Source organism: Scyliorhinus torazame, chromosome 1 (assembly GCF_047496885.1).
Source record: "Scyliorhinus torazame isolate Kashiwa2021f chromosome 1, sScyTor2.1, whole genome shotgun sequence".
In the NCBI taxonomy this organism is placed as follows: domain Eukaryota; kingdom Metazoa; phylum Chordata; class Chondrichthyes; order Carcharhiniformes; family Scyliorhinidae; genus Scyliorhinus; species Scyliorhinus torazame.
Genome location: NC_092707.1, coordinates 376847076 through 376874137, shown reverse-complemented (window position 1 = coordinate 376874137; position 27062 = coordinate 376847076). Strand labels below are relative to the sequence as shown.

At 48.6% G+C, this 27062-nt stretch overlaps 1 protein-coding gene across 4 annotated transcripts in view; it reads left to right on the top strand.

Annotated features, from left to right (window-relative positions):
- Nucleotides 1-27062, top strand: part of LOC140426703 (glutaminyl-peptide cyclotransferase-like) — a 100915-nt gene that overhangs the window by 34842 nt on the left and 39011 nt on the right. Inside the window, exons 1-2 of one of the 4 annotated variants that reach the window (XM_072511796.1) lie at nucleotides 8389-8529; nucleotides 17413-17559. In XM_072511796.1, the coding sequence (XP_072367897.1) occupies nucleotides 8407-8529; nucleotides 17413-17559 (270 nt within the window). In that variant the 5' untranslated portion in view covers nucleotides 8389-8406. Of the gene's footprint in view, nucleotides 1-8388; nucleotides 8530-15072; nucleotides 15260-15298; nucleotides 16577-17412; nucleotides 17560-27062 lie in introns of those variants that run through there. The other 3 variants (XM_072511814.1, XM_072511790.1, XM_072511805.1) reach the window with 3 other exon arrangements.

Genomic DNA, 27062 nt, shown 5'->3' with positions numbered 1-27062 from the left:
TGAATCCCAGGTCCCGGTTGAGGCCGCACTCATGTGTGCGGAACTTGGCTATAAGTTTCTGCTCGGCGATTCTGCATTGTCGCGGGTCCTGAAGGCCGCCTTGGAGAACGCTTACCCGGAGATCAGAGGCTGAATGCCCTTGACTGCTGAAGTGTTCCCCGACTGGAAGGGAACATTCCTGCCTGGTGATTGTTGCGCGATGTCCGTTCATTCGTTGTCGCAGCGTCTGCATGGTCTCGCCAATGTACCACGCTTCGGGACATCCTTTCCTGCAGCGTATGAGGTAGACAACGTTGGCCGAGTCGCACGAGTATGTACCGCGTACCTGGTGGGTGGTGTTCTCACGTGTAATAGTGGTATCCATGTCGATGATCTGGCACGTCTTGCAGAGATTACCATGACAGGGTTGTGTGGTGTCGTGGTCACTGTTCTGAAGACTGGGTAGTTTGCTGCAAACAATGGTTCGTTTGAGGTTGCGCGGTTGTTTGAAGGCAAGTAGTGGGGGTGTGGGGATGACCTTGGCAAGATGTTCATCGTCATCAATGACGTGTTGAAGGCTGTGAAGAAGATGACGTAGTTTCTCCGCTCCGGGGAAGTACTGGACGACGAAGGGTACTCTGTCGGTTGTGTCCCATGTTTGTCTTCTGAGGAGGTCGGTCCGGTTTTTCGCTGTGGCGCGTTGGAACTGTCGATCAATGAGTCGAGTGCCATATCCCATTCGTACGAGGGCATCTTTCAACGTCTGTAGATGTCTGTTACGCTCCTCCTCGTCTGAGCAGATCCTGTGTATACGGAGCGCTTGTCCATAGGGGATGGCTTCTTTAATGTGTTTAGAGTGGAAGCTGGAGAAGTGGAGCATCATGAGGTTATCCGTGGGTTTGCGGTAAAGCGAAGTGCTGAGGTGACCGTCCTTGATGGAGACGAGTGTGTCCAAGAATGCAACTGATTTTGGAGAGTAGTCCATGGTGAGTCTGATGGTTGGATGGAACTTATTAATGTCATTGTGTAGTCGTTTCAGTGATTCTTCGCCGTGGGTCCAAAGGAAAAAAATGTCATCGATGTATCTGGTGTATAACATCGGTTGAAGGTCCTGTGCGGTGAGTAGGTCCTGTTCAAACTTGTGCATGAAGATGCTGTGAAGTATAACACTGCCGGTGGAATTATGTGTTCGTGCAAGAAGTGACCAATTTCCAAGTCAGCGAATGTTGATGCAGAACCTTTATCCAGCTCTCCATGCTCTGCACCTGCAGGAGGACTGAATTGAAGAAAGAGTCATTTGGTACAGTTTTCATAACTGCTCTGCCAGTGGCCCGACCCTTATGTTTCTGCTTCGTTTTAATGGTTTTCAATGTGACTTTTTTTCTTTCTTCCAGTCGATCTGGAACCCTGTGCAGCCCCTGATTTGAAAGACGAAAAAGTCTGACCCATCAGGCTGAGACTCTATCTGGTATGTTTTGTGAAATACTCATATGGCTCAAACTTGAACTCCAGAGTAAAGCTCATTGGCTGTCCAGGATCTGAACATTTTACATTTACATTTTGTAGCTGCTTTAGGATGGCTCATCATGTTCCGGTACCTTGCCACTGAGCAAATTCTCATTTATGAAGACTGTCAACCAGAATTTCTGGAATTTCCTTTGGCTCCTCCATCTCTTCATCCGGTTTATCTTGCAAAGAACAAAGAACAATGCAGCACAGGAACAGGCCTTTCGGCCCTCCAAGCCTGTACCGGTCATGATACCAACCTTTGCCAAAACTCTCAACACTTCCTTGTGCCGTATCCTTCTATACCCATCCTGTCCATGTGTTTGTCAAGATGCCTTTTGAACGCTGTTAATGTATCTGCTCCCACAACCTCCCCTAACAACGCGTTCCAGGCACTCACCACCCTCTGTGTAAAAAACCAGCCTCGCACATCTCCTCTAAACTTTGCCCCACGAACCTTAAACCTATGCCCCCTGGTGACTGACCCCTCCATCCAGGGAAAGAGTGCCTGCCCATCCATTCTATCCATGCCCCTCATAATCTTGTAGACCTCTATCAGGTCACCCCTCAACCTCCGTCTTTCTAATGAAAACAGTCTGAGTCTATTCAGCCTCGCAACATAGTTAACACCGTCCAGACCAGGCAACATCCTGGTAAACCTCCTCTGCACCCTCTCCGGAGTCTCCACATCCTTCTGGTAGTGTAGCGACCAGAATTGTGCGCAATATTCCAAGTGCGGCCTTACCAAGGTTCTATACAACTGTAGCATGACTTGCCAGCATTTATATTCGATGCCCCGTCCAATGAAGGCAAGCATTCCATATGCTTTCTTGACTACCTTGTCCACTTGTGTTGCCACCTTCAAAGATCTGTGGACCTGCACGCCCAGATCTCTCTGACTTTCCATATTCCTAATAGTTTTGCCATTTATGGCATATTTCCCCTCTATGTTAGACCTACCAAAATGCATTACCTCAACTTGGTCCGGATTAAACTCCATTTGCCATTTCTCTGCCCAAGACTCCAACCTATCTATGTCCTGCTATATCCTCTGACAATCCTCAACACTATCTGCCACTCCACCAACGTTGTTGTCATCTGCAAAATTATTAATCAGACCAGCTACATTTTCCTCCAAAGCATTTATGTACACTACAAACAACAGAGGCCCCAGCACAGATCCCTATGGAACAGCACTAGTCACAACCTTCCATTAAGAAAAACATCCTTCTACTGCTACCCTTTGCCTTCTGTGACTGAGCCAGTTCTTAATAATCTTACCACTTCACCTGATCCCGTGTGACTTCACCTTTTGTACCAGTCTGCCTTGAAGCACCTTGTCAAAGGCTTTACTGAAGTCCATGTAAATAACATCCACCGCCCTCCCCTCATCAATTAACTTTGTCACCTCCTCAAAAAACTCGATCAAGTTAGTGAAGCACGACCACCCCTTCACAAAACCATGCTGTCTATCGCTAATGAGTCCATCTTCCTCTGCTTCAACTTCCGCTTGTGTCTCATTGGATAACTGCGCCATCATATCTCATTGGCAGTCACAATGATCCTCTGTCATAGCGCTGAGTGCTGTCTGGAATGATCAGCCACTCAGAGCCCCCAGAGGATGCCTGCCAGGGGCATCGAAGGCCAGAGGATGGGTGAGCACCACAGGGAGCAGGGGGCTTCCTGGAGAGTTGGCAAAGGGTCCGGAGGTCATCCCGCATTTCAGAAGTGACAGAGGCATCATAATGGTTGTGCAAATAGTGTTTAATGTGTTTAATACCCCACTCCTGATGGTGCCACCACCTCCCCCCCCCCCCCCAACCTACCACTCCCACCCGCCTCCACGGTGCCCTCAGTGATCCTCAACGTGCTTGGCCCTCCTAGCTCTACCACTACATCTAGGTGTTTCCCCAGGATGCACATCTGGAGTGGATGCGGCCAGCTGCCTACCCCATCCTCTGGCCTTCGATGCCCCTGGCGGGCATCCTCTGGGGGCTCTGAGGCCAATGGGCCCAGCCCACGTTCGGCAGCACACGCACAGCCTGTATGCTGACCTTGAGATGCAGCCCCATCAGAGGGGTGGGACTCGGGTGGAACGCGGGGGAACTGGTGAATACCGTCGCCACTCCATGGGACGGTTTTGGGATGGCACTCAGCGCCTCCTTCTCCTGGCCGGTGCCCATAGGGCCTGGGGTTCACCTTGGGATGGAGGGGCAGCTGGTTCAAGCCTTGGCTCCCCTACATCATCTGGCTCTGCCCCAACCCTGGCGGTTCTCCATAGTCCGCACTATCATGTCGACGCCCTCGGCAATGCTCCTCAGTGACTGGGACAAGGTCTGCATGCCTCGGCAATGCCCATCTGAGAGCAGGACAGGTCCCGCAGAACCTCATCAAGGCCGACCTGGTACTAGGTGACATCCCCCAGCTAGTCGGACATTCTGTGGAGACGCAAAGCCATGGCCGTCACTGACTGCCGTGCACCAGGCTTTCCACTGCCGTCGCTACCCTAGCAGTGCCACACATGACCGGCACCATCCCCTGAGCCCATAGCCTCTGGGACTCCTCCAGTTGGCTATGGATCTGCTGGAGTGACACAGACATCTCCCCCGAATGACCCGGCCGCACCCTATTGTCTTAATCAGCTCCGGGTACCTCTGAACCACAGGCTTAGCATCAGGCTGGGATCTAGCTGGGTCCTGGGATCCAGCAGCCCTCACACTGCTGTCTCGTCTGGGGTTCCTGCCTCCACCTGATGCAGACCTGCATTATCAGCAGTGTGGTGCTCAGCAGATTGTGCCCCAAAAGCCTGTTAGCAAATTGTCCCACCGAGGTGTGTGTTTCTGCACTAGCGGAGGGTGGGGATGACAGTTGAGCCTCGACTATAACGGTTGCATCGTTGGAGCTCTCCTCCGAGGTGTTCTCCTTGGAGTCAGGAGAGGGGGCCACCCAGGATGGGCTGGTGCCGTCAGCTGGAGAACCTGCGGGAGAATGGACATCATAGATTATCATAGAATTTACAGTGCACAAGGAGGCCATTCGGCCCATCGAGTCTGCACCGGCTCTTGGAAAGAGCAGTCTACCCAAGATCAACGCCTCCACCCTACCCCCATAATCCAGTAACCCCACCCAACACTAAGGGCAATTTTGGACACTAAGGGCAATTTATCATGGCCAATCCACCTAACCTGCACATCTTTGGGCTGTGGGAGGAAACCGGAGCACCCGGAGGAAACCCACGCACACACGGGGAGGATGTGCAGACTCCACACAGACAGTGACCCAAGCCAGAATTGAACCTGGGACCCTGGAGCTGTGAGGCAATTGTGCTAACCACCATGTTACCGTGCTGCCCGTGGTCAGATTGTCAGTAAGGCAATAACAACTCACGTTTGACAGATCCTCTGGGTGGAGCCCGGTGATTCCTCACCTATACCGCATCTGCCAGCCTCCCCGTGGGTGACCGAATTGTCCTTGGCCATCACAGGCACCTCCAGGGCACGCTTCTGAAGGAGTTGAGGATTCTTAAGGTCGCCACTCCTCCGCCAGTCTGGGCCCTCTCCTGACGATTACGGGAGAGCTTATCCTGAGGAGACACAGAGGGGGCATCATAGCCACACGAGTGGTTCACAGTGGTGGGGGCAGATGTGAAGGGAGGGTTGATAGGGGAGGGCGTTGAGGAAGGGTTAGGGTCATAGGGAGAGTTGGGGGGTGGATGCTCCCTTGGGAGGTGGGGATGTTGGTGTCTAATCACTCCTGCTGTACAGTGTAAGTCATTGATCTTCCTGCACTGGAGACCAGTTACACTCCCTGAGCTCCAGCTGCCGCCATCTCATCCCAGGCAGCATTGGCTGCCTTGTGGCTGACTCTCCGGTACCCTCAGGGGAACAAGAGGGGCACTTAGAGCTGTGCTCCATTGCTGCTATTCCCCCTCCCCCCATCACTCACCTGTGGCCTGGGATCCATTGACAATTAGGCTTGGTTAAGTTCTGTACCAACATTACTGCCTTCCTGATGGTGCTGCCATTCAACAGAGCTGCCAGCCTGTTAGAGATGTTTGAGAGTACTTGCTGTGGGCAAACTGACTGCTGTGTTTCCTACATTACATTAGTGACGACATTTCAAAAGTACTTCATTGGCTGTAAGACACTTATAGACTTTGTGTGGTCTGGAAAAGTATGATATAAATGTAATTTTATTTTTCAAATTTGTGCACCTAAGATATGTCTTGCAGATGCAGATAATAGTTGGGAACTAGGGCTGGATGGGGGATGTGTGACAGTTAAAAGATACATACTGGATAATATGGCTAATTAAATTTCTTTTTAAAAAGTAACAAAGTAAGAAAGAACAGCACAGGAAAAACTAAAACATTGCCTTGGGCCAGTTTACTCAGGTGTTTCTGACTCTTGCCATTTTTCCCAGGGGCGACTTGAGTGTAATGCTGTGAACCCATGCAATAGTGGCAGGAGGGGAATGCACAGCAGTGGTCTGAGCAGCTTAATGTTTATTGCCAAACTGACGTTTACATGGCAAAAATAGCAAGGCAACAATCCTCCTTGGGCAAAGGCCAGCCATTGCTGCAGTGCCTCATGGAGACTGCTTGGTTAAAGGGAAGTCCTTTGCCACCATCAGCCTCATCTTCCTTTCACCAAATGTTTCTCTCTTGTGTTTGTTGTGTTGTTGCTGCACCTTAACTTTTTCCATTTTTTTATTGTTGTAGGGGAGGCAGTGGCTTAGTATTTTCAGTGATCTTTGTGACACAGGAGCTGTAAATATCAATGCAAGTTGATGCCTCTCCTATTTCTCATCTACAAGCTGCCGGTCTGCAACATGACCTGAAACAGAGCATCAGTTTCCACATGTACTTTCATGACGTTCAGCGTTACCTCACGACCACCGCTCTTGACACCTCAACTGTCTCTAAGTTGTCTCACTGCCCGTCTGACATCAGGGCCGGGATTCTCCCCTACCCGGCGGGGGGTCCCGGTGGGATGGAGTGGTGGGAACCATTCCGGCGTTGGGCCGCCCCAAAGGTGCAGATTTCTCCTCACCTTTAGGGGCCAAGCCCTCACCTTGAGGGGCTAGCCCGTGCCGGAGTGGTTGGCGCGCCGCCGGCTGGCGGGAAAGGACTTTGGCGCCACGCCAGCCGGGGCCGAAAGGACCTCGCCTGTTGGCGTAAGGCCGCGCATGCGCGGGAGTGTCGGCGGCCAGATCGGCCCCTGCCCCCCCCAGGATCCCGGAGCCCGCCCGTGCCACCAATCCCTCCGGGAAGGGAGGTGGTTTGATTCACGCCGGTGGGACTGGAGAATCGCGGGCCGGAGAATCGCCAGGGTGGGGTGGGGGGGGGGGGGGGTGCGGGGGGGGCCTGCCGACCAGCGGGGCGTGATTCCCACCCCCACCGAATTTTCGGTGCCAGAGAATTCGACGGCCAGCGGGGGCAGGATTCACGCTGCCCCCCGGCGATTCTCCGACCCGGCTTGGGGTCGGAGAATCCCACCCCAGGTACTGGAAATTCAGGCATTTTCCCTCAGTAAATATTGGGAAGACCAACACCATTTCCATGGTCCTTGTCACAAACTCAGGTCCCTAGCCACTGACTTAATCCCTCTGCCTGATATTAAACTGAACTCCGAGGACCAGCCAGATTTACCCCAACATGAGCTTTTAAACCCATATCCACTCCAATACCATGAACACCCATTTTCACTTCTAGAACACTGACTGACTCTGTCGCCTCGCCTCATCTGCTGCTGAAACTCTTATCTCATGCCTTTGTTTTCTATTTTTGTTTATCAGTTTAGAGTACCCAATTCATTTTTTTCCAATTAAGGGACAATTTAACGTGGCCAATCCATCTACCCTACTCATCTTTGGGTTGTGGGGGCAAAACCCACGCAAACATGGGGAGAATATGCAAACTCCATACGGACAGTGACCCAGAGCCGGGATCGAACCTGGGATCTCGGCGCCGTGAGGCAGCAATGCTAACCACTGCACCACCGTACTGCCTTCCTTGATTTCTATAATAATAATAATAATAATATTTATTGTCACAAGTTACTGTGAAAAAGACTTGACCATCGCTGTGCACACATGGCCTCCCATCCTTCACCCTTCATAAATTGAGCTCATCCAAACCTCTGCTGCCTGTATCCTATGTCACACCAAGTCCTGTCCATCATTCAACACTATGCTTGCTGATCTATATTGGCCCCCAGTTAAGCAATTCTTTATTCTTAAAACACTCAGACTTGATTTCAAATCCCTCAATGGCCTCTCCCCTACCTAGCTCTGCAACCTGCAATGCTTAAATTCTCCTTCAATTCTGGTCTCTTGAGCATCTTCACTTTTGATCTTCAGATCTTCCGTGTCTTTAGATGCCAAGTCCCAAGTTCTGGAATTCCCTTTCTTAGATTCTCTGCGCCTCTTTCCTCCTTTAAGACGGTCTTTATAACCTTCCTCATCTGCCCTGATGTGGTTCAGTGTTGAATTTTGCTCGATAACGCTCCCATGGAATGCTTTGGGATGAAGGTCTTTGGGACACTTAACTACATCAAATGTGCTATATAAATTCATTTGTCATTGTTACCCAACTTTGTTGCACTGCCATTTAATTTTAGCAAACTCTTAGTGGAGTTACTTGAGTTGATTATTTGCCCAGTAGAGGGAGGACCAGTTGTTAATGGGTAAGATTTCTTTATCCACACTTGCAATTGTTGCATTTTTAAAACATGCAAGACAGATAAGCTAATAATCACACATTTGTCTCTTACTCCTTATTTGCCAATTGAAGGGAGTCTGGAATGACGTAAAGATAAAAAGGCTATAAGGGCTGTGTGAATTCTGGTTAGAACACAAGATTGTGTCTGTGACGAGAGAGAGGAAGAGAAAGTAAGACAAAAGTGTGTGCTTAAGCTAGAAATGGCTACTAGCAAGATATTGCTTTATTGTTCATTTATAGTTTTATTTTATGTAACAACAACCTTCTGTCAAAACCAAACCCACGGGCAACGTCAATACAAAGCACCATGGACAGAGGAAAAGGTATGTCTTGGGGACTCAGGTTTCATTGTGGTGTAAGTGTACTGTTGGTGGTAGTGTGTGGGCAGATTGCAGATTACATTTTAAAATGGAGAAAAGAAGAGGCGTTTCCGATTAAGCAATTAGATGGTCACAATCCACAGATAGCATCACTAAAATAATCACTCAAAATATTTTGGGAAAAGTAGGGGAGCGTGAAAGTTTAGAATCTAACCCATTTTGTGCTGCTTTCTTTTACTGTCAACTATCTAGCACAGTAACTAAGATTGAAGCCAATACAAACACCCCAATTTTAATTCAAGGTACGTGCAGAGGCAGGCGTATGAGATCAGAAAAAAATAGGCACTGGTTATAAAAATATTGCCGAACCCAAAGTCATTTTGATAACCTGATTTAAAACGTTTAATTTTGTGCAATTATGTCAAAATGTCAATAACATTCAAGGCATTTTCAAGACATGCAAGAAAGGTCTGTTAGGAAGAAGTTAATGTGGGGCAGCACGGTGGCGCAGTGATTAGCACTGCTGACTCATGGCGCCAAGGACCCGGATTTGATCCCGGCCCCGGGTCACTGTCCGTGTGGAGTTTACGCATTCTCCCTCTGTCTGCATGGGTCTCACCCTCACAAACCAAAGATGTGCAGGGTTGGTGGATTGGCCACACTAATTTGCCCCTTAATTGAAAAAAAAATGAACTAGGTACTTTAAATTTATAAATTAAAAAAAAAGAAAAGAGTTAATGTTCCCTCGTACTTAAGGTGAAATTGTGGTTTAAATGTTTTAATATATTGCACCAATATATAAAGGGGATACAGGTGGCACTGTTTTGATTTGTGGAGAAATGATTATGGAACACAATAAACTTGGGAGATAAAGAAGTCAAGAATTGCTTCCAGTTCTTAATATAGAGTTACCTTCAGAGTTGAACAATGGTAGCAGAGGATGGTTAATTCCTGCAAGAAAAAAAGGAATGCAAGGTGAGATTTCTTTGGACAAAAGACTATTAATTCTGAATTATAACCTGAAGAGTGATTTAGAGTAACTTGGAAAATAAATGACTGAATCTAAGGGTAGAGTGTCAGGGTTTGATAATAATAATAATCTTTATTAGTGTCACAAGTAGACTTACATTAACACTGCAATGGAGTTACTGTGAAAATCCGCTAGTCGCCACACTATGGCGCCTGTTTGAGTACCCTGAGGGAGAATTTGGAATGTCCAATCCACCTAACAAGCATGTCCTTCGGGACTTGTGGGAGGAAACCAGAGCACCCGGAGGAAACCCACGCAGGCATGGGAAGAACGTGCAGACTCTGCACAGACAGTGACCCAAGCTGGGAATTAAACCCCCCAGGTCCATGGCGCTGTGAAGCAACAGTCCTAACCACTGTGCTATCGTGTCGCCCACATGTGACTACTGACCGTTGTTTTCTGAGGATCAGCCCTATGTCCAATGGAAGAATGAAATTACCATGTGGACATGGGTTACTGCCTTGCCTAAGAAAATCAAAGGAATGGCCATGGCACTTTCATAACCATGCAAAAGCAAAATAAGATGCAAGATATTTTGGGAATTGGAGCCGGAGCAATTGGACTTAGATGAAGGTTTGTATATACATTAGTAACTTTCATGGATAAGATTTATGAAAGGATTTACTTATTAAGTGCTTATGAGGCTTGGTCAGATTTTGCCAAATTTAGAATGTCAGAAGTTACCTCCATAGAAGAGAACATAATGGAATTTAACAGATTGTATGTAAGGCAGCAAAAATTCCACCCAGAAATTCCTCATCAGTGCTGGCATTCAACTTATAGACTATGCTAAAGTTACAAATATGGATAGGCTTCTGCATCTTTTTATTTATTTTTTATAAATTTAGAATATCCAATTATTTTTTTTCCAATTAAGGGGCAATTTAGCATGGCCCCACCGTGCCCCACCTCACCTGTGCATCTTTGGGTTGTGGGGGTGAAACCCACGCAGACATGGGGAGAATGTGCAAACTCCACACGGACAGTGACCCAGGGCCGGGATTTGAACCTGGGACCTCAGCGCAGGCTTCTGGTTTTGATGGGGGTTAAATTTGCGGAAAGACACATCCTGCCAAGACAAATGTCAGAAGTTCTAAAAAAAGTTCCTGGGCAAATAATATTCCTTGCTGGCTGACTTCATGACACAAATGGGCCGATTGGCAATAAAACAAACTATGGAAGATGTGATTACGGAATGGCGAGATGATCTAGAAATAGGCCACGAGTGTCAATACAGAAGTTCATAAGATATAGGAGCAGAATTAGGCCACTCGGCCCATAGGGTCCGCTCTGCCATTCTATCATGGCTGATATGTTCCTCATCTGCTACCTACAATGTTACAGACCAAGAGCTGGATTGCGAAATCAGCCAGAGCATCTCCTCCCTCGAACACCTAGGAGCAGGAGTCGGCAATTTAGCCTCCCAAGACTAAACACCCTCAATGTGATCATGGCTGATCTCAACCTGGTCTCAACTCCACCGTCCTGTTCATTCTCCATAACCCTTCAACACATTACCAGGCTAATTGGGATCTTGCCGTAGTGTGGCGAGAAACCAATTATCACCACTTAAGTCCCATTTCCATACAATCAACGGCAGCCACACCATATCCAACGGCCTCCCATCATTCAGTGGCCTCCCTAGCAAGTGGTCACGCTGGCGTCGATTAGTACTCCTTTTGAAAAACGCAAACCTGGCAGAAGGGCTTCTGTGGGGAGCCGAAGAGGTGAGTAACCATCTTTGCTCACAGGCAAAGTGACCAGGGGGGTTGGGTTTTCCACACTGTGCTCAGCAAGGGGTGGGGAACCCTCGGGGGAGGCGCAGGGGAGGCAACCGGCGGGCAACCGCTCGCGACACCCCCATGCCAACTGTGGATTATGTTTATCCATTCCGGGGGCAACCCGTGCCCCTGCCAGTCTGCCCCACCGATCACCCATACCCCCCCCTATCAACTGCTGAAGCCTCTGGCTGCACGGCTGAATGCTATTGCTGATAGGGAATTGGCAATCATGGTTAAGTGAGCACTTCACAGATGCAAAGTGGATTCCTGTGGGTGGGCGGGCCATGTAGCATGTGAGGATCTTTGTCTAGCATCCCAATCACACCCTGATGCCTGGACACTGCGGTTAAACGCTGTGGAAGGCAACACCACACATGCAACATCCAAACAGCCAGGGAATGGGACACAGCTCAGGGGACATGTCCACGGCCGGAGGGTGGGTGAGCGCCATGGGGGGATACCTGGAGAGATGGGCAAAGGGTCCAGGGATCAGCCCGTATTGCAGAAGAAAGTGACAGAGGCATCATAATGGTTGTGCGAAAAGGATTTTAATGAGCTGTACAATACCCCGCTCCCGGCTCTGGTGCTGGAGGGCCTCGGCTCACTTGTCGGCAGCACATACATAGTTGTGCCGCCATGTCCTCCGTGCTGATCTCAAGACTCGGCCTCATCAGAGGGGTGGAGCTCGGGGAAGCTGGTGCCCACCAATGTCACTCCATGGGATGGGTCCGGGTTAGCATAGGGCCCCTCCTACTGGTCGGTGCCCATAGGGCCCTGGGGCTCACCTTGGGGCGGAGGGGCAGATGGTTTGAGACCTGGCTGCTCCTGCATCATCTGGCTCTGCCAGACCTGGCGGTTCCCCAATGTCTGTACCATGGTGTCGTCACTACGGGCTAACCTTCAGACCCTTTGCCAATCTCTCCAGGCATTCCCCCATCGCCTCCCCATGGCTCTCACCCACCCTCCGGCCATGATCATATCACCGGAGCTGTGTCCCATCCCCTGGTGTTCGAATGTGCCATGTGTGGTGTTGCCTCTCGCAGTGTTCAGGCATCAGGGTGTTATTGGGATGCTAGGCAATGACGCCCACATGCTACATGGCCCTCCCACCCACGGGAATCCACTTGGCATCTGAGAAGTGCTCACTTACCCACGAATACCAATTCTCTATTGCAGAGCTGCCAACCTATGCCAACAGAAATCAGTATTGTAGATACCAAAAATCAGTATTTTGGCAGTAAAATCCAGATTTTCATTTCAAAGGAAAAATGCCCACCAATCTGAAGTATAGCTTTACACCTTTACTGCACAAATTTAAAACACAAATGGAAAATTGAAATCCAATGCTTCATACATGTACATCATCGTGAGTGGGTGTTTCCAAATTAATTTTCAAACATTCAGTCAAACTAAGAATGTAAAATGCGAACAAAACATTTGCCTTATTACATGAACTTCAAAAATATGGAAAATCCATGCTGATTGGCAGCTCTGCTATTGGCAATAACCTTCAGCCATGCAGCCAGAGGCCTCAGCGGTTGGTGGGGATTATGGGTGGCCATTGGGGCTGACGGGTGAGGACCAGCGTTGCCCCTGGAACAGGTGCACATAATCCAGGGGTGGGCATGGTGGTGCCTTGCACGGTTTCCCCCCGGTTACCTACTCAGCGCCTCCCCTCTACCCTCCATGGCAGTCCACCCCTGCGGAGAGTCCCCCACCTCCAGCCAAGGGTCCCTTACCCCCCACCAAGCACTGGGGTGATAGTCCCAGCGCCCCCGGGCCCGTTGTCTGTGAGCAAAGATGGCTTCTCACCTCGGCTCCCCGCCAGGTTCATGTTTTTCAAAGGGTACTAATCGGTGCCAGCGTGAGCACTTGCTGGGGAGGCCGCTGAAAGACAGGAGGCCTTGGATATCATAGAATCATAGAATTTACAGTGCAGAAGGAGGCCATTCGGTCCGATGCACTGGCCCTTGGAAAGATTACTCTACTCAAGCTCACGCCTCCACCCTATCCCCGTAACCCAGTAACCCCACTTCACCTTTTTGGACACTAAGGACAATTTATCATGGCCAATCCACCTAATCTGCACATCTTTGGACTGAGGGAAGAAACCGGAGCACCCGGAGGAAACCCACGCAGATATGGGGATAACGTGCAGACTCCGCACAGACAGTGACCCAAGCCGGGAATCGAACCTGGGACCCTTGGAGCTGTGAAGTGACTGTGCTAACCACTGTTCTACTCTGCTGCCCCTTAAGGTGCTCCTGTTAATTGTATGGAAATTGGGCTTAAGTGGTGATGATTGGTTTCTTCCCACGTTACAGCAAAACCCCAATTTGCCTGCGGAGCGGGCCGGTTGCATCACAAACTGTTTGGCGCCCGACGGGGATCTCGTTTTTGGCCTCTCCAGCTCTTCACCGGCCTCATTTCGCTTAAGTGAGAGCTTAACGAGGCCAGAGGATCGTGCCCATAATCATTTTTTGGGAGAATCGCGCCCACAGTGTCAGTTCGGTTGGTAGGTCTGGCAGTGAACATATCCATAGGAAAACGTATGATTGGTATTTATTGTCACAAAACAGCAAGAACTGCAAAGTTGGAAAGAAAACTTGGGTGACCAAGATGTAAGGGTAGATTCACTGGCGGGAGGAAAGGTTATTCTGAAGATCTTTTTGGCTCTGTTAGCCACAAATGCTCGGGAATGCAAGTCATAAAATACCTACAGTGCAGAAGGAGGCCATTCGGCCTATCAGGTATGCACTCGACCCTCTGAAAGAGCACCCTCCCTAGGTTCAATACCCCAACCTACCACCATAACCGTTCCTAGGGGCATATCTAATCCACATAGCCTGCACATCTTTGGACTGTGGGAGGAAACCGGGGCACCCGAAAGAAACTCACACAGGCACAAAGAGAAAGTGCAAACTACACCAACAATCATCCGAGGTCGGGATCAAATCCGTGTGTCTGGCGCTGTGAAGCAGCAGGGCTAACTACTGTGTCGACAGATATTGGGTGCGATTCAGCGACCATGTTACGCCTGGCATGGTGAATCCCGCGAGTGCCCCGGGCAGGATGCCGGGCCGATCTCGAGTCACTCGACTCGCTCTGCCCGGCGCGATCGGATCATGCCCTCACTGGGTGTGATCCAGTCCTGCATTTTTCAATGACCCATTAGGCTCATTTAAATACCCGGCGCAGCATTCACCCGATGCTTGGGAATCAACCACTGCGCCTGCGAGGTCTTGACAGAGTGCCGTTTAGCACTGGTTTCCAGGACGTGGAGCAGGCATGACAGCACCTTGGGGAGGTCTTGCAGGCCATTAGAGACGCCTGTGTGGCTGCTGACAGGGCAGGGTAGTACTCTGGCACTCCCCAAGCAGCCTGGTACCTTGGTAGTGCCACCTAGCAACCCTGGCAGTGCCACTTTGGCACTCATGGGGTGGTAACGCCAGAGTGCAAGGGCTCTGCCAGGGCGTCAGACTGGCTGTGCCTTGGTGCCCAGGTTGGCACTGCCAGGGTCAGACCCGAGGGGGGGGGGGCGCATTGCCATTAAGGGAGGGTGAGGGGGTACCAGGGTTCACTAGAAAGTTGGGGGGGTGGGGAGTGAAGGGGGGATCCAGAAAACTGTGCGGGTGAGGGGGGCCTGAAACGGGAAGTGCTGAGATCGGGGCTGCCGGTCAAAATGGCGCCCCGATCTGTGAGGAGCCGGTGCTGTTGGTGAGCTCAGCTCATCAGTGCAGGAAATCGACTAATCCCTCTGTGGGAATAATCTCCCTGAGGCCCTAAAAACCAGCAATGTGTCAGTGAATAGCGGGTGAATCTCGGCGCAGCAGCCGCTGAGAAACACTCCACGAAACTGGACTTAGCTTCAAGTCCGCAAATCGCGCCCATTAAAGCTGCTTTCTTAGAGTGACATCAACTTGTAAGATTATTTTTTTCTTCGTCCTCAGAGAGAGGTGCCAAACACAGAAAGAGTACTCTGGAAGTTAAATAAATGTTGAATAACGCCACCAGAGCTTGGTACTTCTCAATGAGGTCGATTTTGTCAAAGTTGGGCTGTCTTCGGTTGAAAGCAGACTGCGATGTTTCATTAGCACCGTTGAGAGAAGTTTTTGGGCATCTTCATGATGCATGTAGATGATATTTTGTGGATTGGTAGTGGTGATTTTGAAAATACGGTTATTAACAGGCTTACAGCAGAGTTCAAGATTGGAAGTCAAGCCTCTGGAGCATTCGAATACATTGGGTTAGAAATCAGGCAGCGTGGTTCGCATGTCACTCTCCATCAGCTGCCTTACTTGGAGAATATTAATCGTGTAGCAATTACGCATGGTAGGGCCGCATAAAAGGATACGGCTGCTTCTAAAATGGAAATAGAAGAACTCCGAAGTTTAGTTGGTTGGCCAGACAAACAAGACCGGATGCCAGTTTTGAATTTTTAGAACTAAGCAGTAAAATTAACAATCCCAAGGTTGAAGAAATTATTCGAGCAAACAAAACATTGGCTAAATTAAAATTGGAGACTCGTGTTTTGAAATTCCCATCTTTAGATGATATTAGACAATTGAAACTGCTTATAGAAATGCATGCTGTGCTAATCTCTGTGATGGCTCTTCGAGTGCAGGAGGATTTGTAATCTTTCTCCTGGGGAAGAAAAGTAAATGTTGCCCTTTGACAAAGGAAACTAAAAAGAGGAGTGGTAAAAAGTACATTGACAACGGAGACACTTGCCCAAGTGGAGGCTGCAGATACGGCATTTTTTATACCAAGGATCCTGACTGATTTTAAATGGAACATGGTATTTGTGAACAGTACCTATAGAGTGTCACATACACTATGTACTGCTGGAACCTACTACAAGATCATCTTTCTTCCCTGCGACCTCGACCACAGAGGAGGCAATGTAGCAATAGTGTGGAAACACCATCGTCTGTAAATTTCTCTCTAACTCTGTTTGGATTTGCCATTCCTTCGCGACCATTGGGTCAATTTTATAGGTGTAACCATGGGAAAAGCAGCTTCAGCAAAAAAAATGACAATGGTTCAAGGAGATGGTCCTTCTGCGGTTATTAAACATGCTGAGCCTGTCATGGGACATTTTGGTCATAGGTTTCAGGATCCATGTCTTCTGATGTACACTCAACCAAGGCCTGCCTCTTCACCATTCCCCATGCTTGCTGAGCAGTGCCCCCAAGCTTCATATAACCAATTGTCTCTCTCTAATATGGTCCTTTGTGGGGTATGCTTAATTCCAATATCATTTTTTTACAGACTGTTGTCGGAAGTAGTTTTGTGTCTGGGATGTTTCATACAATGAGTTATTGATTAAAACCATCCTTTGTGGAGAGGCACTGAGTTGATGTCTGACATTACCTCACAATTGTCCTTAGCTAATTATAAATTTCCTAGGGTGGAGTTCTCTGGCAAGGATGAGACTGGAAAATGCTGTGAGCTGTTCAAAAGCCCATTGATTTGAGCAGACCACCAGAATCAGAAATATTGGCGTGCGTTTACTTTATTTCTGGAATCTTTCATCAATGCAGGGAGAATTGTTCAATTATTTCTCTCCAATTGGCTTTTATTGATAGTTGGTCCACAGTCTCGAGGGATCATAAATGAACATAAAAATAAATTGAAAATCAAAATGCTGCGGCTGGAAATCTGAAAAGAAAGAGAAAATGTCAGCCGTTTTGGCTGAGTGTGTGGAGAGCAAAACAAAGTTGATGTTAGAAAAAAGTACATTGACCTGTACTTGGGGTACAATTGGGGTAAATTTTCCGGTGCCTTCCATCGTGGGAATTGTAGTGGGCGGGACGGAAAATTTTGCGGACTATTTAAAGGTCCGTTGACCTGGGGCAGAAACCTCTGGCCTCAGGGTGGGTGCGGCTGGAAAATTGTGCCTGTTAACTCTGTTTCGTTCTCTGCACAAGCTTCCTAACTTGAGGAGTATTTACAGAAGTTTTGTTTTTATATAAAAATAAATGCCTTCATAAACAAAAGATAGAAATGGTATGATTTTGTAATAATAATTTGCTGTATATGTTTGTTTCTTTCTCAATTATATTAAATCACCAGCTACTACATAAGCCAAAGTACTTGAATCCGATTGAAATCCGAAATGTATCATCACTGACTAACATTACTCAGATGTGGTCTACTTTTCTGAAACCAATACTTAGGGAGAGATATCCAGGCTCCCGTGGAAATCTAGCTGTACGCCAGGTGAGTAAGGATAGCTTGTAAAATTATTAAGTTCATTAAAGTTTAATTTACTCCAAGTTTAGTGTCAGAATACAGCAATTTATCTTGCATAAACTTGGCTTGTATTTAATCCCTTAAATCTAGAACATTGTGGGGTGATCTAATTAAGGTATTTAAAATGCTAAAATGATACAAAAAGGAAGATGCAGAGCTATTTCCGCTGGTGGGGGAGATCAAGAACAAGGAGGGCATAAGCTTAAAATTAGAGCCAAGCATTTTACAAAGAAAATCAGGAAGCACATTTTAGCCATAGGGTGGAATTCTATCACTAAAAGAGCTCTGGATGCTGGGATAATTGGAGAGACCAAGACTGATAGATTTTTGTTAGGTTAGGATATGAACTCAGGTGAGCAAACAGAATTGAGATGTAGGTAAACCATGATCTCTTTTAATGTCAGTGCAGGCCCGAAGGGCTGAATGGTCTCCAACAGGATTGGAGACTCTTACTCCACAGGCAGAACTCTATGCATTGGTGCTTCAATGAATAGTGGTAAGATCACAGATCCAAATACACTAGTCACCATTGTGAGCTTACAGTCCATCAGATGATAAATGCCAAAGCAAAGAATCAGCAGAGTAAAATATTATTCATCTACTTTTTATTCATATAATAGTAAGGGATCAATTTGAATGTGAAATTTGCAGGATTTCTATCCAATAGTAAAATGTGCTCCGAAGTTTAAGATAGATATACGCACTGGCAAGAATAGATTAGTAAAATAAATCACTGATACAGTGATTCAAAGAATGATTGATTTTCTCTGCTATTTAGCTGACCTGGTGGAAGGTGTACGAGTGGGGAGAGCATGCTACTACAATTAAAAATGTTATTAAAATAATATTAATCAAAAAAATAACAATTAGTTAGGATATTTCAAAGCTAATCATTCGAAGTTCCAAAGGCAAATCCCTCTGCTGTCTCCCTGTTCAATGAACTGAAGTCAGGGAAGGTGACATTCTCTTAAACCTTAGCTAACAGATTATGAAAGTGACCTCAGGACAAATCCCCCTTTAAAGTTGCTTTCACTCCACAGGTCCCTGCCCTGAGGTTGCACCTTCAGAGAGCTGAACAATAAGAGCTCCTGTTTGGCGAAATGAAACCATCAGCAGAATGCTACCAAGGCTCCATGTTTAAAATCATGAAGAAAAATTGAATATTCTAAGTTTGCATTCCCTCGAATCCAGAAGGTTGAAACAATGAATTGATTGAGGTTTTTAAGATTTATAAAGAAATTCACAGAATTGGCAGAAAGAAACTTCTTCTGTTGGTGGCATGTTTGGGACAAGGGCATTTAACCTTAAGATCAGAGCCAGGCCATTGGGAAAGAGGTTAGCAAATAAACCTGGTGGAGTCCTCTAGAAAAAGCAATGGCTGCCAATTTAATTAACTGTAAATCTAAGATCAATAGATTTTTGCTTGCCAAGGTTATTTTTATTCATTTATTTTTTTAAATATATTTTATTCAAATTTTTCGGCCAAACAAAACCATACAAAGGTTTTTACTTTTTACAACAATAAAACAATATAAATAACAGTGACCATTTTTTAACAAATAGATAAATAATATATAAACTAAATGGCAACTGCCATAGCAAAAATAATAACTCTCCCAAATAATAAAATCAAACAATCCAGTATACATAACCAAGTACAAATATCTATGCAAAAACACCCCTGAGGACCCACCTGCCCCCCCCCCCCCCCCTCCTCCCTGGGTTGCTGTTGCTGCCTTTCCCATTTCCTTTATCGTTCTGCGAGGTAGTTAATGAACGGTTGCCACCGCCTGGTGAACCCCTGAGCCGAACCCCTTAGTACAAACTTTATCCGTTCTAGTTTTATAAACCCTGCCATGTCGTCTATCCAGGTCTCCACGCCCGGGGGTTTGGCTTCCTTCCACATAAGCAATATCCTTCGCCGGGCTACTAGAGATGCAAAGGCATCTCAGCCTCTCTCGCCTCCTGCACTCCCGGCTCTTCTGCAACCCCAAATATAGCCAACCCCCAGCTTGGCTCGACCCGGACCCCCACCACCTTCGAAAGCACATTCGCCACCCCCACCCAGAACCCCTGCAGTGCCGGGCATGACCAAAACATGTGGGTGCGGTTTGCTGGGCTCCTCGAGCATCTCCCACACCTATCCTCTACCCCAAAAAATATACTGAGCCTTGCTCCGGTCATATGCGCCCTGTGCAAAACCTTGAATTGTATCAGGCTAAGCCTGGCGCACGAGGATGAAGAGTTTACCCTACGTAGGGCATCTACCCACAGCCCCTCTTCAATCTCTTCCCCCAGCTCTTCCCATTTTCCTTTCAGCTCATCCACCATAATCTCCCCCTCGTCTCTCATTTCCCTGTATATATCCGACACCCTACCATCCCCCACCCATGTCCCCGAGATCACTCTATCCTGAATCTCCTGCGTCGGGAGCTGCGGGAATTCCCTCACCTGTTGCCTCGCAAAAGCCCTCAGTTGCATATACCGAAATGCATTCCCTTGGGGCAGCCCATATTTTTCCGTCAGCGTTCCCAGACTTGCAAACGTCCCGTCTAAGAACAGATCCCTCAGTTGCACAATCCCAGCTCTCTGCCAAGCTCTAAATCCCCCATCTATTCTCCCTGGGACAAACCTATGATTATTTCTTATCGGGGACCGCACCGAGGCTCCCGTCATTCCCCTATGCCGTCTCCACTGCCCCCAAATTTTCAGTGTTGCCTCCACCACTGGACTTGTGGTGTATTTCTTCGGGGAGAACGGCAACGGTGCCGTTGCCAGTGCTTGTAGGCTGGTTCCTTTGCAGGACGCCATCTCCAATCTCTTCCACGCCGCTCCCTCCCCTTCTCCCATCCACTTACACACCATTGAGATATTGGCGGCCCAATAGTACTCACATAAGCTCGGTAGTGCCAGTCCCCCTCTATCCCTGCTACGCTGCAAAAACCCCCTCCTCACACTCGGGGTCTTCCCAGCCCACACAAAATTCATAACACTTTTCTCGATTTTCTTGAAAAAAGCCTTCGTGACCATCACCGGGAGGCACTGAAACACAAAAAGGAATCTCGGGAGGACTACCATCTTGACCGCCTGCACCCTACCCACCAGTGACAGGGGCACCATGTCCCATCTCTTAAAATCCTCCTCCATCTGTTCCACCAATCGTTTTAGATTAAGCCTATGTAGGGTTCCCCAACTCCTGGCTATCTGAATCCCTAAGTACCGGAAATCTCTTGCTACCTTCCTCAGCGGTAGATCATCTATTCCCCTGCTCTGCTCCCCCGAATGCACCACAAACTCACTCTTCCCCATATTCAATTTATACCCCGAGAATTCCCCAAACTCCCTGAGTATCCGCATTATCTCTGGCATCCCCTCCACCGGGTCCGCAACATACAGCAATATGTCATCTGCATACAATGATACCCGGTGTTCTTCTCCTCCCCTGAGTACTCCTCTCCACTTCCTGGAGCCCCTCAGTGCTATGGCCAGGGGCTCAATTACCAATGCAAACAGTAACGGAGACAGGGGACACCCCTGCCTCGTCCCTCTGTAAAGACGGAAGTAGTCAGACCTCTGCCTGTTCATGACCACACTTGCCACCGGGGCCCTATATAGCAATTGTACCCATTCAATAAACCCTTCTCCAAAGCCAAATCTCCTCAACACTTCCCACAGATAATCCCACTCCACTCTGTCGAATGCTTTCTCGGCATCCATCGCCACCACGATCTCCGCCTCCCCCTCTGGTGGGGGCATCATCATCACCCCTAGCAGCCTCCGTATGTTCGTGTTCAGCTGTCTCCCCTTAACGAATCCAGTTTGATCCTCGTGGACCACCCCCGGGACACAATCCTCTATCCTCGTCGCCATCACCTTGGCCAGGAGCTTAGCATCTACATTCAAAAGAGAAATGGGCCTGTAGGACCCACACGGCAGCGGGTCTTTTTCCTTCTTCAAAAGTAGCGATATCGTCACCTCCGACATAGTCGGGGGCAACTTCCCCCTTTCCCTGTTCTCATTAAAGGTTCTCGTCAAGAGCGGGGCCAGTAGGTCCATATATTTCCTATAAAATTCCACCGGGAACCCATCCGGTCCCGGGGCCTTCCCCGCCTGCATGCTCCCAATCCCCTTTACCACCTCCTCCATCTCAATCTGTGCTCCCAGTCCCGCCCTCTCCTGCTCCTCCACCTTCGGGAATTCCAGCTGATCCAGGAAACACATCATTCCCTCCTTCCCTTCCGGGGGCTGAGCCTTATATAACCTCTCATAGAATGTCTTGAACACCCCGTTTACTCTCTCTTCTCCCCGTTCCATCTCTCCCTCCTCGTCTCTCACCCCACCTATCTCCCTCGCCGCTCTCCTCTTCCTCAATTGGTGGGCCAGTAGCCGACTCGCCTTCTCTCCATACTCATACTGTACACCCTGTGCCCTCCTCCACTGTGCCTCCGCCGTACCCGTGGTCAGCAGGTCAAATTCCACATGTAACCTTTGTCTTTCCCTGTACAGTCCCTCCTCCGGTGCCCCTGCATATTGCCTGTCCACCCTCAGAAGTTCTCTCAACAATCGCTCCCTTTCTTTACCCTCTTGCTTCCCTTTATGTGCCCTTATGGATATCAGTACCCCTCTTTTTTAAAAAAATATATTTTATTGAAATTTTTCATTCACAATTTTTTCCCCTTACACATCAAACATAAAGAAAATTTAACAGTACAAGTAACATGATAACTACAATCTAATAAAAAGTAACTAACTAACATGGTAAACTAACCAATTAAAATAAAATGAAACTTCCCCCCCCCCCCCCCCCCCCCACTCCCCCCTGGGTTGCTGCTCCTGGTCATCTATCTTCCCTCTAACGTTCCGCTAGGTAGTCGAGGAATGGTTGCCACCTTCTGGTGAACCCATGAGCCGATCCTCTCAGTGTAAACTTAATCTGCTCCAGTTTTATGAACCCCGCCATATCGTTTATCCAGGCCTCCAGTCCGGGGGGTTTCGCTTCCTTCCACATGAGTAAAATCCTACGCCGGGCTACTAGGGACGCAAAGGCCACGACATCGGCCTCTTTCGCCTCCTGCACTCCCGGCTCATCCGCAACTCCAAATAAAGCTAACCCCCAGCCTGGTTTGACCCGGACCTTCACCACCTTCAAAATCACTCCCGTCACTCCCCTCCAATACCCCCCCAGTGCCGGGCACAACCAAAACATATGTGTGTGGTTTGCCGGGCTTCCGCCGCACCTCCCACACTTGTCCTCCACTCCGAAGAACCTGCTCAACCTTGCTCCCGTTATGTGTGCTCTATGTAGCACCTTAAATTGAATCACGCTAAGCCTGGCACACGAGGAAGAGGAATTTACCCTGCTTAGGGCATCAGCCCACAGACCCTCCTCTATCTCCTCCCCGAGCTCTTCTTCCCACTTTCCTTTCAGTTCGCCCACCAGCTCCTCCCCCTCTTCTCTCATCTCTCGGTATATCTCTGACACCTTGCCCTCCCCGACCCACACCCCCGAGAGCATTCTATCCTGGATCCCCTGTGTCGGGAGCAATGGAAATTCCCTCACCTGCATATACCTAAAGAAATTTCCCCGGGGCAGCTTATACTTTTCCTCCAACGCTCCCAAGCTCGCAAACGTCCCGTCTATAAATAAATCTCCCACCCTCCTAATTCCCAACTGGTGCCAGCTCTGGAATCCTCCATCCATCCTCCCTGGGGCAAACCTATGGTTGTTCCTAATTGGTGACCCCACCAGGGCTCCCAGCACACCTCTCTGTCGCCTCCATTGCCCCCAGATATTTAATGTTGCCTCCACCACTGGGTTTGTGGTAAATTTTTTTGGTGAGAACGGTAGTGGCGCCGTCACCAGCGCCTCTAGACTCGTCCCTTTACAGGACTTTCTCTCTAGTCTTTTCCACGCCGCTCCCTCTCCCTCTATCATCCATTTACGGATCATCGCCACATTGGCGGCCCAGTAGTAGTCGCCCAAATTCGGCAGCGCCAGTCCCCCTCTGTCTCTGCTACGTTGTAAGAACCCCCTCCTTACCCTCGAAACTTTCCCTGCCCACATGAAGCTCGTGATGCTCCTGTCTATTTTTTTAAAGAAGGCCTTAGTGATCAGTATAGGGAGACATTGGAATACAAATAGGAACCTCGGGAGGACCATCATCTTAATTGCCTGCACTCTGCCCGCCAGTTACAGTGGCTGCATGTCCCACCTCTTGAAGTCCTCTTCCATTTGTTCCACCAGTCGTGTCAGATTAAGTCTGTGCAAGGTTAGGTCATTGTTATTTGTGTTATAATATTGTGTAAAGGATGCACAATGTACTGTGTTGGTTGACCAAAAATTTTCAATAAAATATTTAATTAAAAAAAAAGTCTGTGCAAGGTTCCCCAGCTCCTGGCTATCTGAATCCCCAGGTATCGAAAGTTTCTTTCCACTTTCCTTAAAGGCAGGCCATCTATCCCTCTACTCTGGTCCCCAGGGTGTATCACGAAAAGTTCACTCTTCCCCATGTTAAGCCGATATCCCGAGAAATCTCCGAACTCCCTCAATATCTGCATGACCTCTGTCATCCCCCCCACTGGGTCCGTCACATACAACAGTAGGTCATCCGCGTAGAGTGACACTCGGTGTTCTTCTCCCCCTCTAATCACCCCTCTCCATTTTCTGGAGTCTCTCAGCGCCATGGCCAGTGGTTCAATTGCCAACGCGAACAGTAATGGAGATAGCGGGCATCCCTGTCTTGTTCCCCTGTATAGTCGGAAATACTCCGATCTTTGCCGACCCGTGACCACACTTGCCGTTGGGGCCCCATAGAGGAGTTTGACCCAGCTAACAAACCCGTCCTCGAAGCCGAACCTCCTCAGCACCTCCCATAGATACTCCCATTCCACCCTGTCAAATGCCTTCTCTGCATCCATTGCCGCCACTATCTCTGCCTCTCCCTCTACTGGGGGCATCATTATCACCCCTAATAGCCGTCGCACGTTGACATTTAGTTGTCTCCCCTTTACGAATCCTGTCTGGTCTTCTCTAACCCTGGGAATTACAGGCCAGTTAGTCTTACTTCGGTGGTAGGCAAAGTAATGGAAAGGGTACTGAAGGATAGGATTTCTGAGCATCTGGAAAGACACTGCTTGATTAGGGATAGTCAGCACGGATTTGTGAGGGGTAGGTCTTGCCTTACAAATCTTATTGAATTCTTTGAGGAGGTGACCAAGCATGTGGATGAAGGTAAAGCAGTGGATGTAGTGTACATGGATTTTAGTAAGGCATTTGATAAAGTTCCCCATGGTAGGCTTATGCAGAAAGTAAGGAGGCATGGGGTAGTGGGAAATATGGCCAGTTGGATAACGAACTGGTTAACTGATAGAAGTCAGAGAGTGGTGGTGGATGGCAAATATTCAGCCTGGAGCCCAGTTACCAGTGGCGTACCACAGGGATCAGTTCTGGGTCCTCTGCTGTTTGTGATTTTCATTAATGACTTGGATGAGGGAGTTGAAGGGTGGGTCAGTAAATTTGCAGACGATACGAAGATTGGTGGAGTTGTGGATAGTAAGGAGGGCTGTTGTCGGCTGCAAAGAGACATAGATAGGATGCAGAGCTGGGCTGAGAAGTGGCAGATGGAGTTTAACCCTGAAAAGTGTGAGGTTGTCCATTTTGGAAGGACAAATATGAATGCGGAATACAGGGTTAACGGTAGAGTTCTTGGCAATGTGGAGGAGCAGAGAGATCTTGGGGTCTATGTTCATACATCTTTGAAAGTTGCCACTCAAGTGGATAGAGCTGTGAAGAAGGCCTATGGTGTGCTCGCGTTCATTAACAGAGGGATTGAATTTAAGAGCCGTGAGGTGATGATGCAGCTGTACAAAACTTTGGTAAGGCCACATTTGGAGTATTGTTACAGTTTTGGTCGCCTCATTTTAGGAAGGATGTGGAAGCTTTGGAAAAGGTGCAAAGAAGATTTACCAGGATGTTGCCTGGAATGGAGAGTAGGTCTTACGAGGAAAGGTTGCTAGGGTGCTAGGCCTTTTCTCATTAGAACGGAGAAGGATGAGGGGCGACTTGATAGAGGTTTATAAGATGATCAGGGGAATAGATAGAGTAGACAGTCAGAGACTTTTTCCCCAGGTGGAACAAACCATTACAAGGGAACATAAATTTAAGGTGAAAGGTGGAAGATATAGGAGGGATATCAGAGGTAGGTTCTTTACCCAGAGAGTAGTGGGGGCATGGAATGCACTGCCTGTGGAAGTAGTTGAGTCGGGAACGTTAGGGACCTTCAAGCAGCTATTGGATAGGTACATGGATTAAGGTAAAATGAAAAAGTGTAGATTTATTTGTTCTCAAGGGCAGCACGGTAGCATTGTGGATAGCACAATTGCTTCACAGCTCCAGGGTCCCAGGTTCGATTCCGGCTTGGGTCACTGTCTGTGCGGCGTCTGCACATCCTCCCCGTGTCTGCGTGGGTTTCCTCCGGGTGCTCCGGTTTCCTCCCACAGTCCAAAGATGTGCGGGTTAGGTGAATTGGCCAATGATAAATTGCCCTTAATGTCCAAATTGCCCTTGGTGTTGGGTGGAGGTGTTGAGTTTGGGTAGGGTGCTCTTTCCAAGAGCTGGTGCAGACTCAAAGGGCCGAATGGCCTCCTTCTGCACTGTAAATTCAATGATAATCTATGATTAATCTAGGACAAAGGTTCGGCACAACATTGTCGGGGGTAGAGTCCCCCCTTCCCTGGCCTCATTAAAGGTCCTCACCAACAGCGGGGCCAGCAAGTCCAAATATTTTCTATAAAATTCCACCAGGAACCCATCTGGTCCCGGGGCCTTCCCTGCCTGCATGTTCCCCAGCCCCTTGGTAACCTCGTCCACCCCAATTGGTGCCCCCAGGCCTTCCACCTCCTGCTCCTCCACCCTTGGGAACCTTAATTGGTCCAAAAACTGCCGCATCTCCTCTTTTCCCTCCGGGGGTTGGGACCTATAAAGTCTTTCGTAAAAGGTCTTAAACACCTTGTTTATCTTCCCTGCTCTCCGCACCGTAGCTCCCTTTTCGTCTCTAATTCCCCCTATCTCCCTCGCCGCTGTCCTCTTTCGCAGCTGATGGGCCAACAGGCGACTAGCCTTTTCCCCATATTCATATCTCATCCCCTGTGCCTTCCTCCACAGCACCTCCGCCCTCCTGGTGGTCAGAAGGTCGAACTCTGTCTGGAGTCGTCGTTTCTCCCTGTACAGTCCCTCCTCCGGGGTCTCCGCATATTCTTTGTCCACCCTTAAGATCTCCCCCAGTAATCTTTCCCTTTCCTTGGCCTCTGTTTTCCCTTTGTGGGCCCTGATGGAGATCAGCTCTCCTCTGACCACCGCCTTTAGTGCTTCCCATACCACTCCCACTCGGATCTCCCCGTCGTCATTGGCCTCCAGGTATCTCTCGATACATCCCCGCACCCTTCCACAGACTCCCTCATCCGCCAACAAT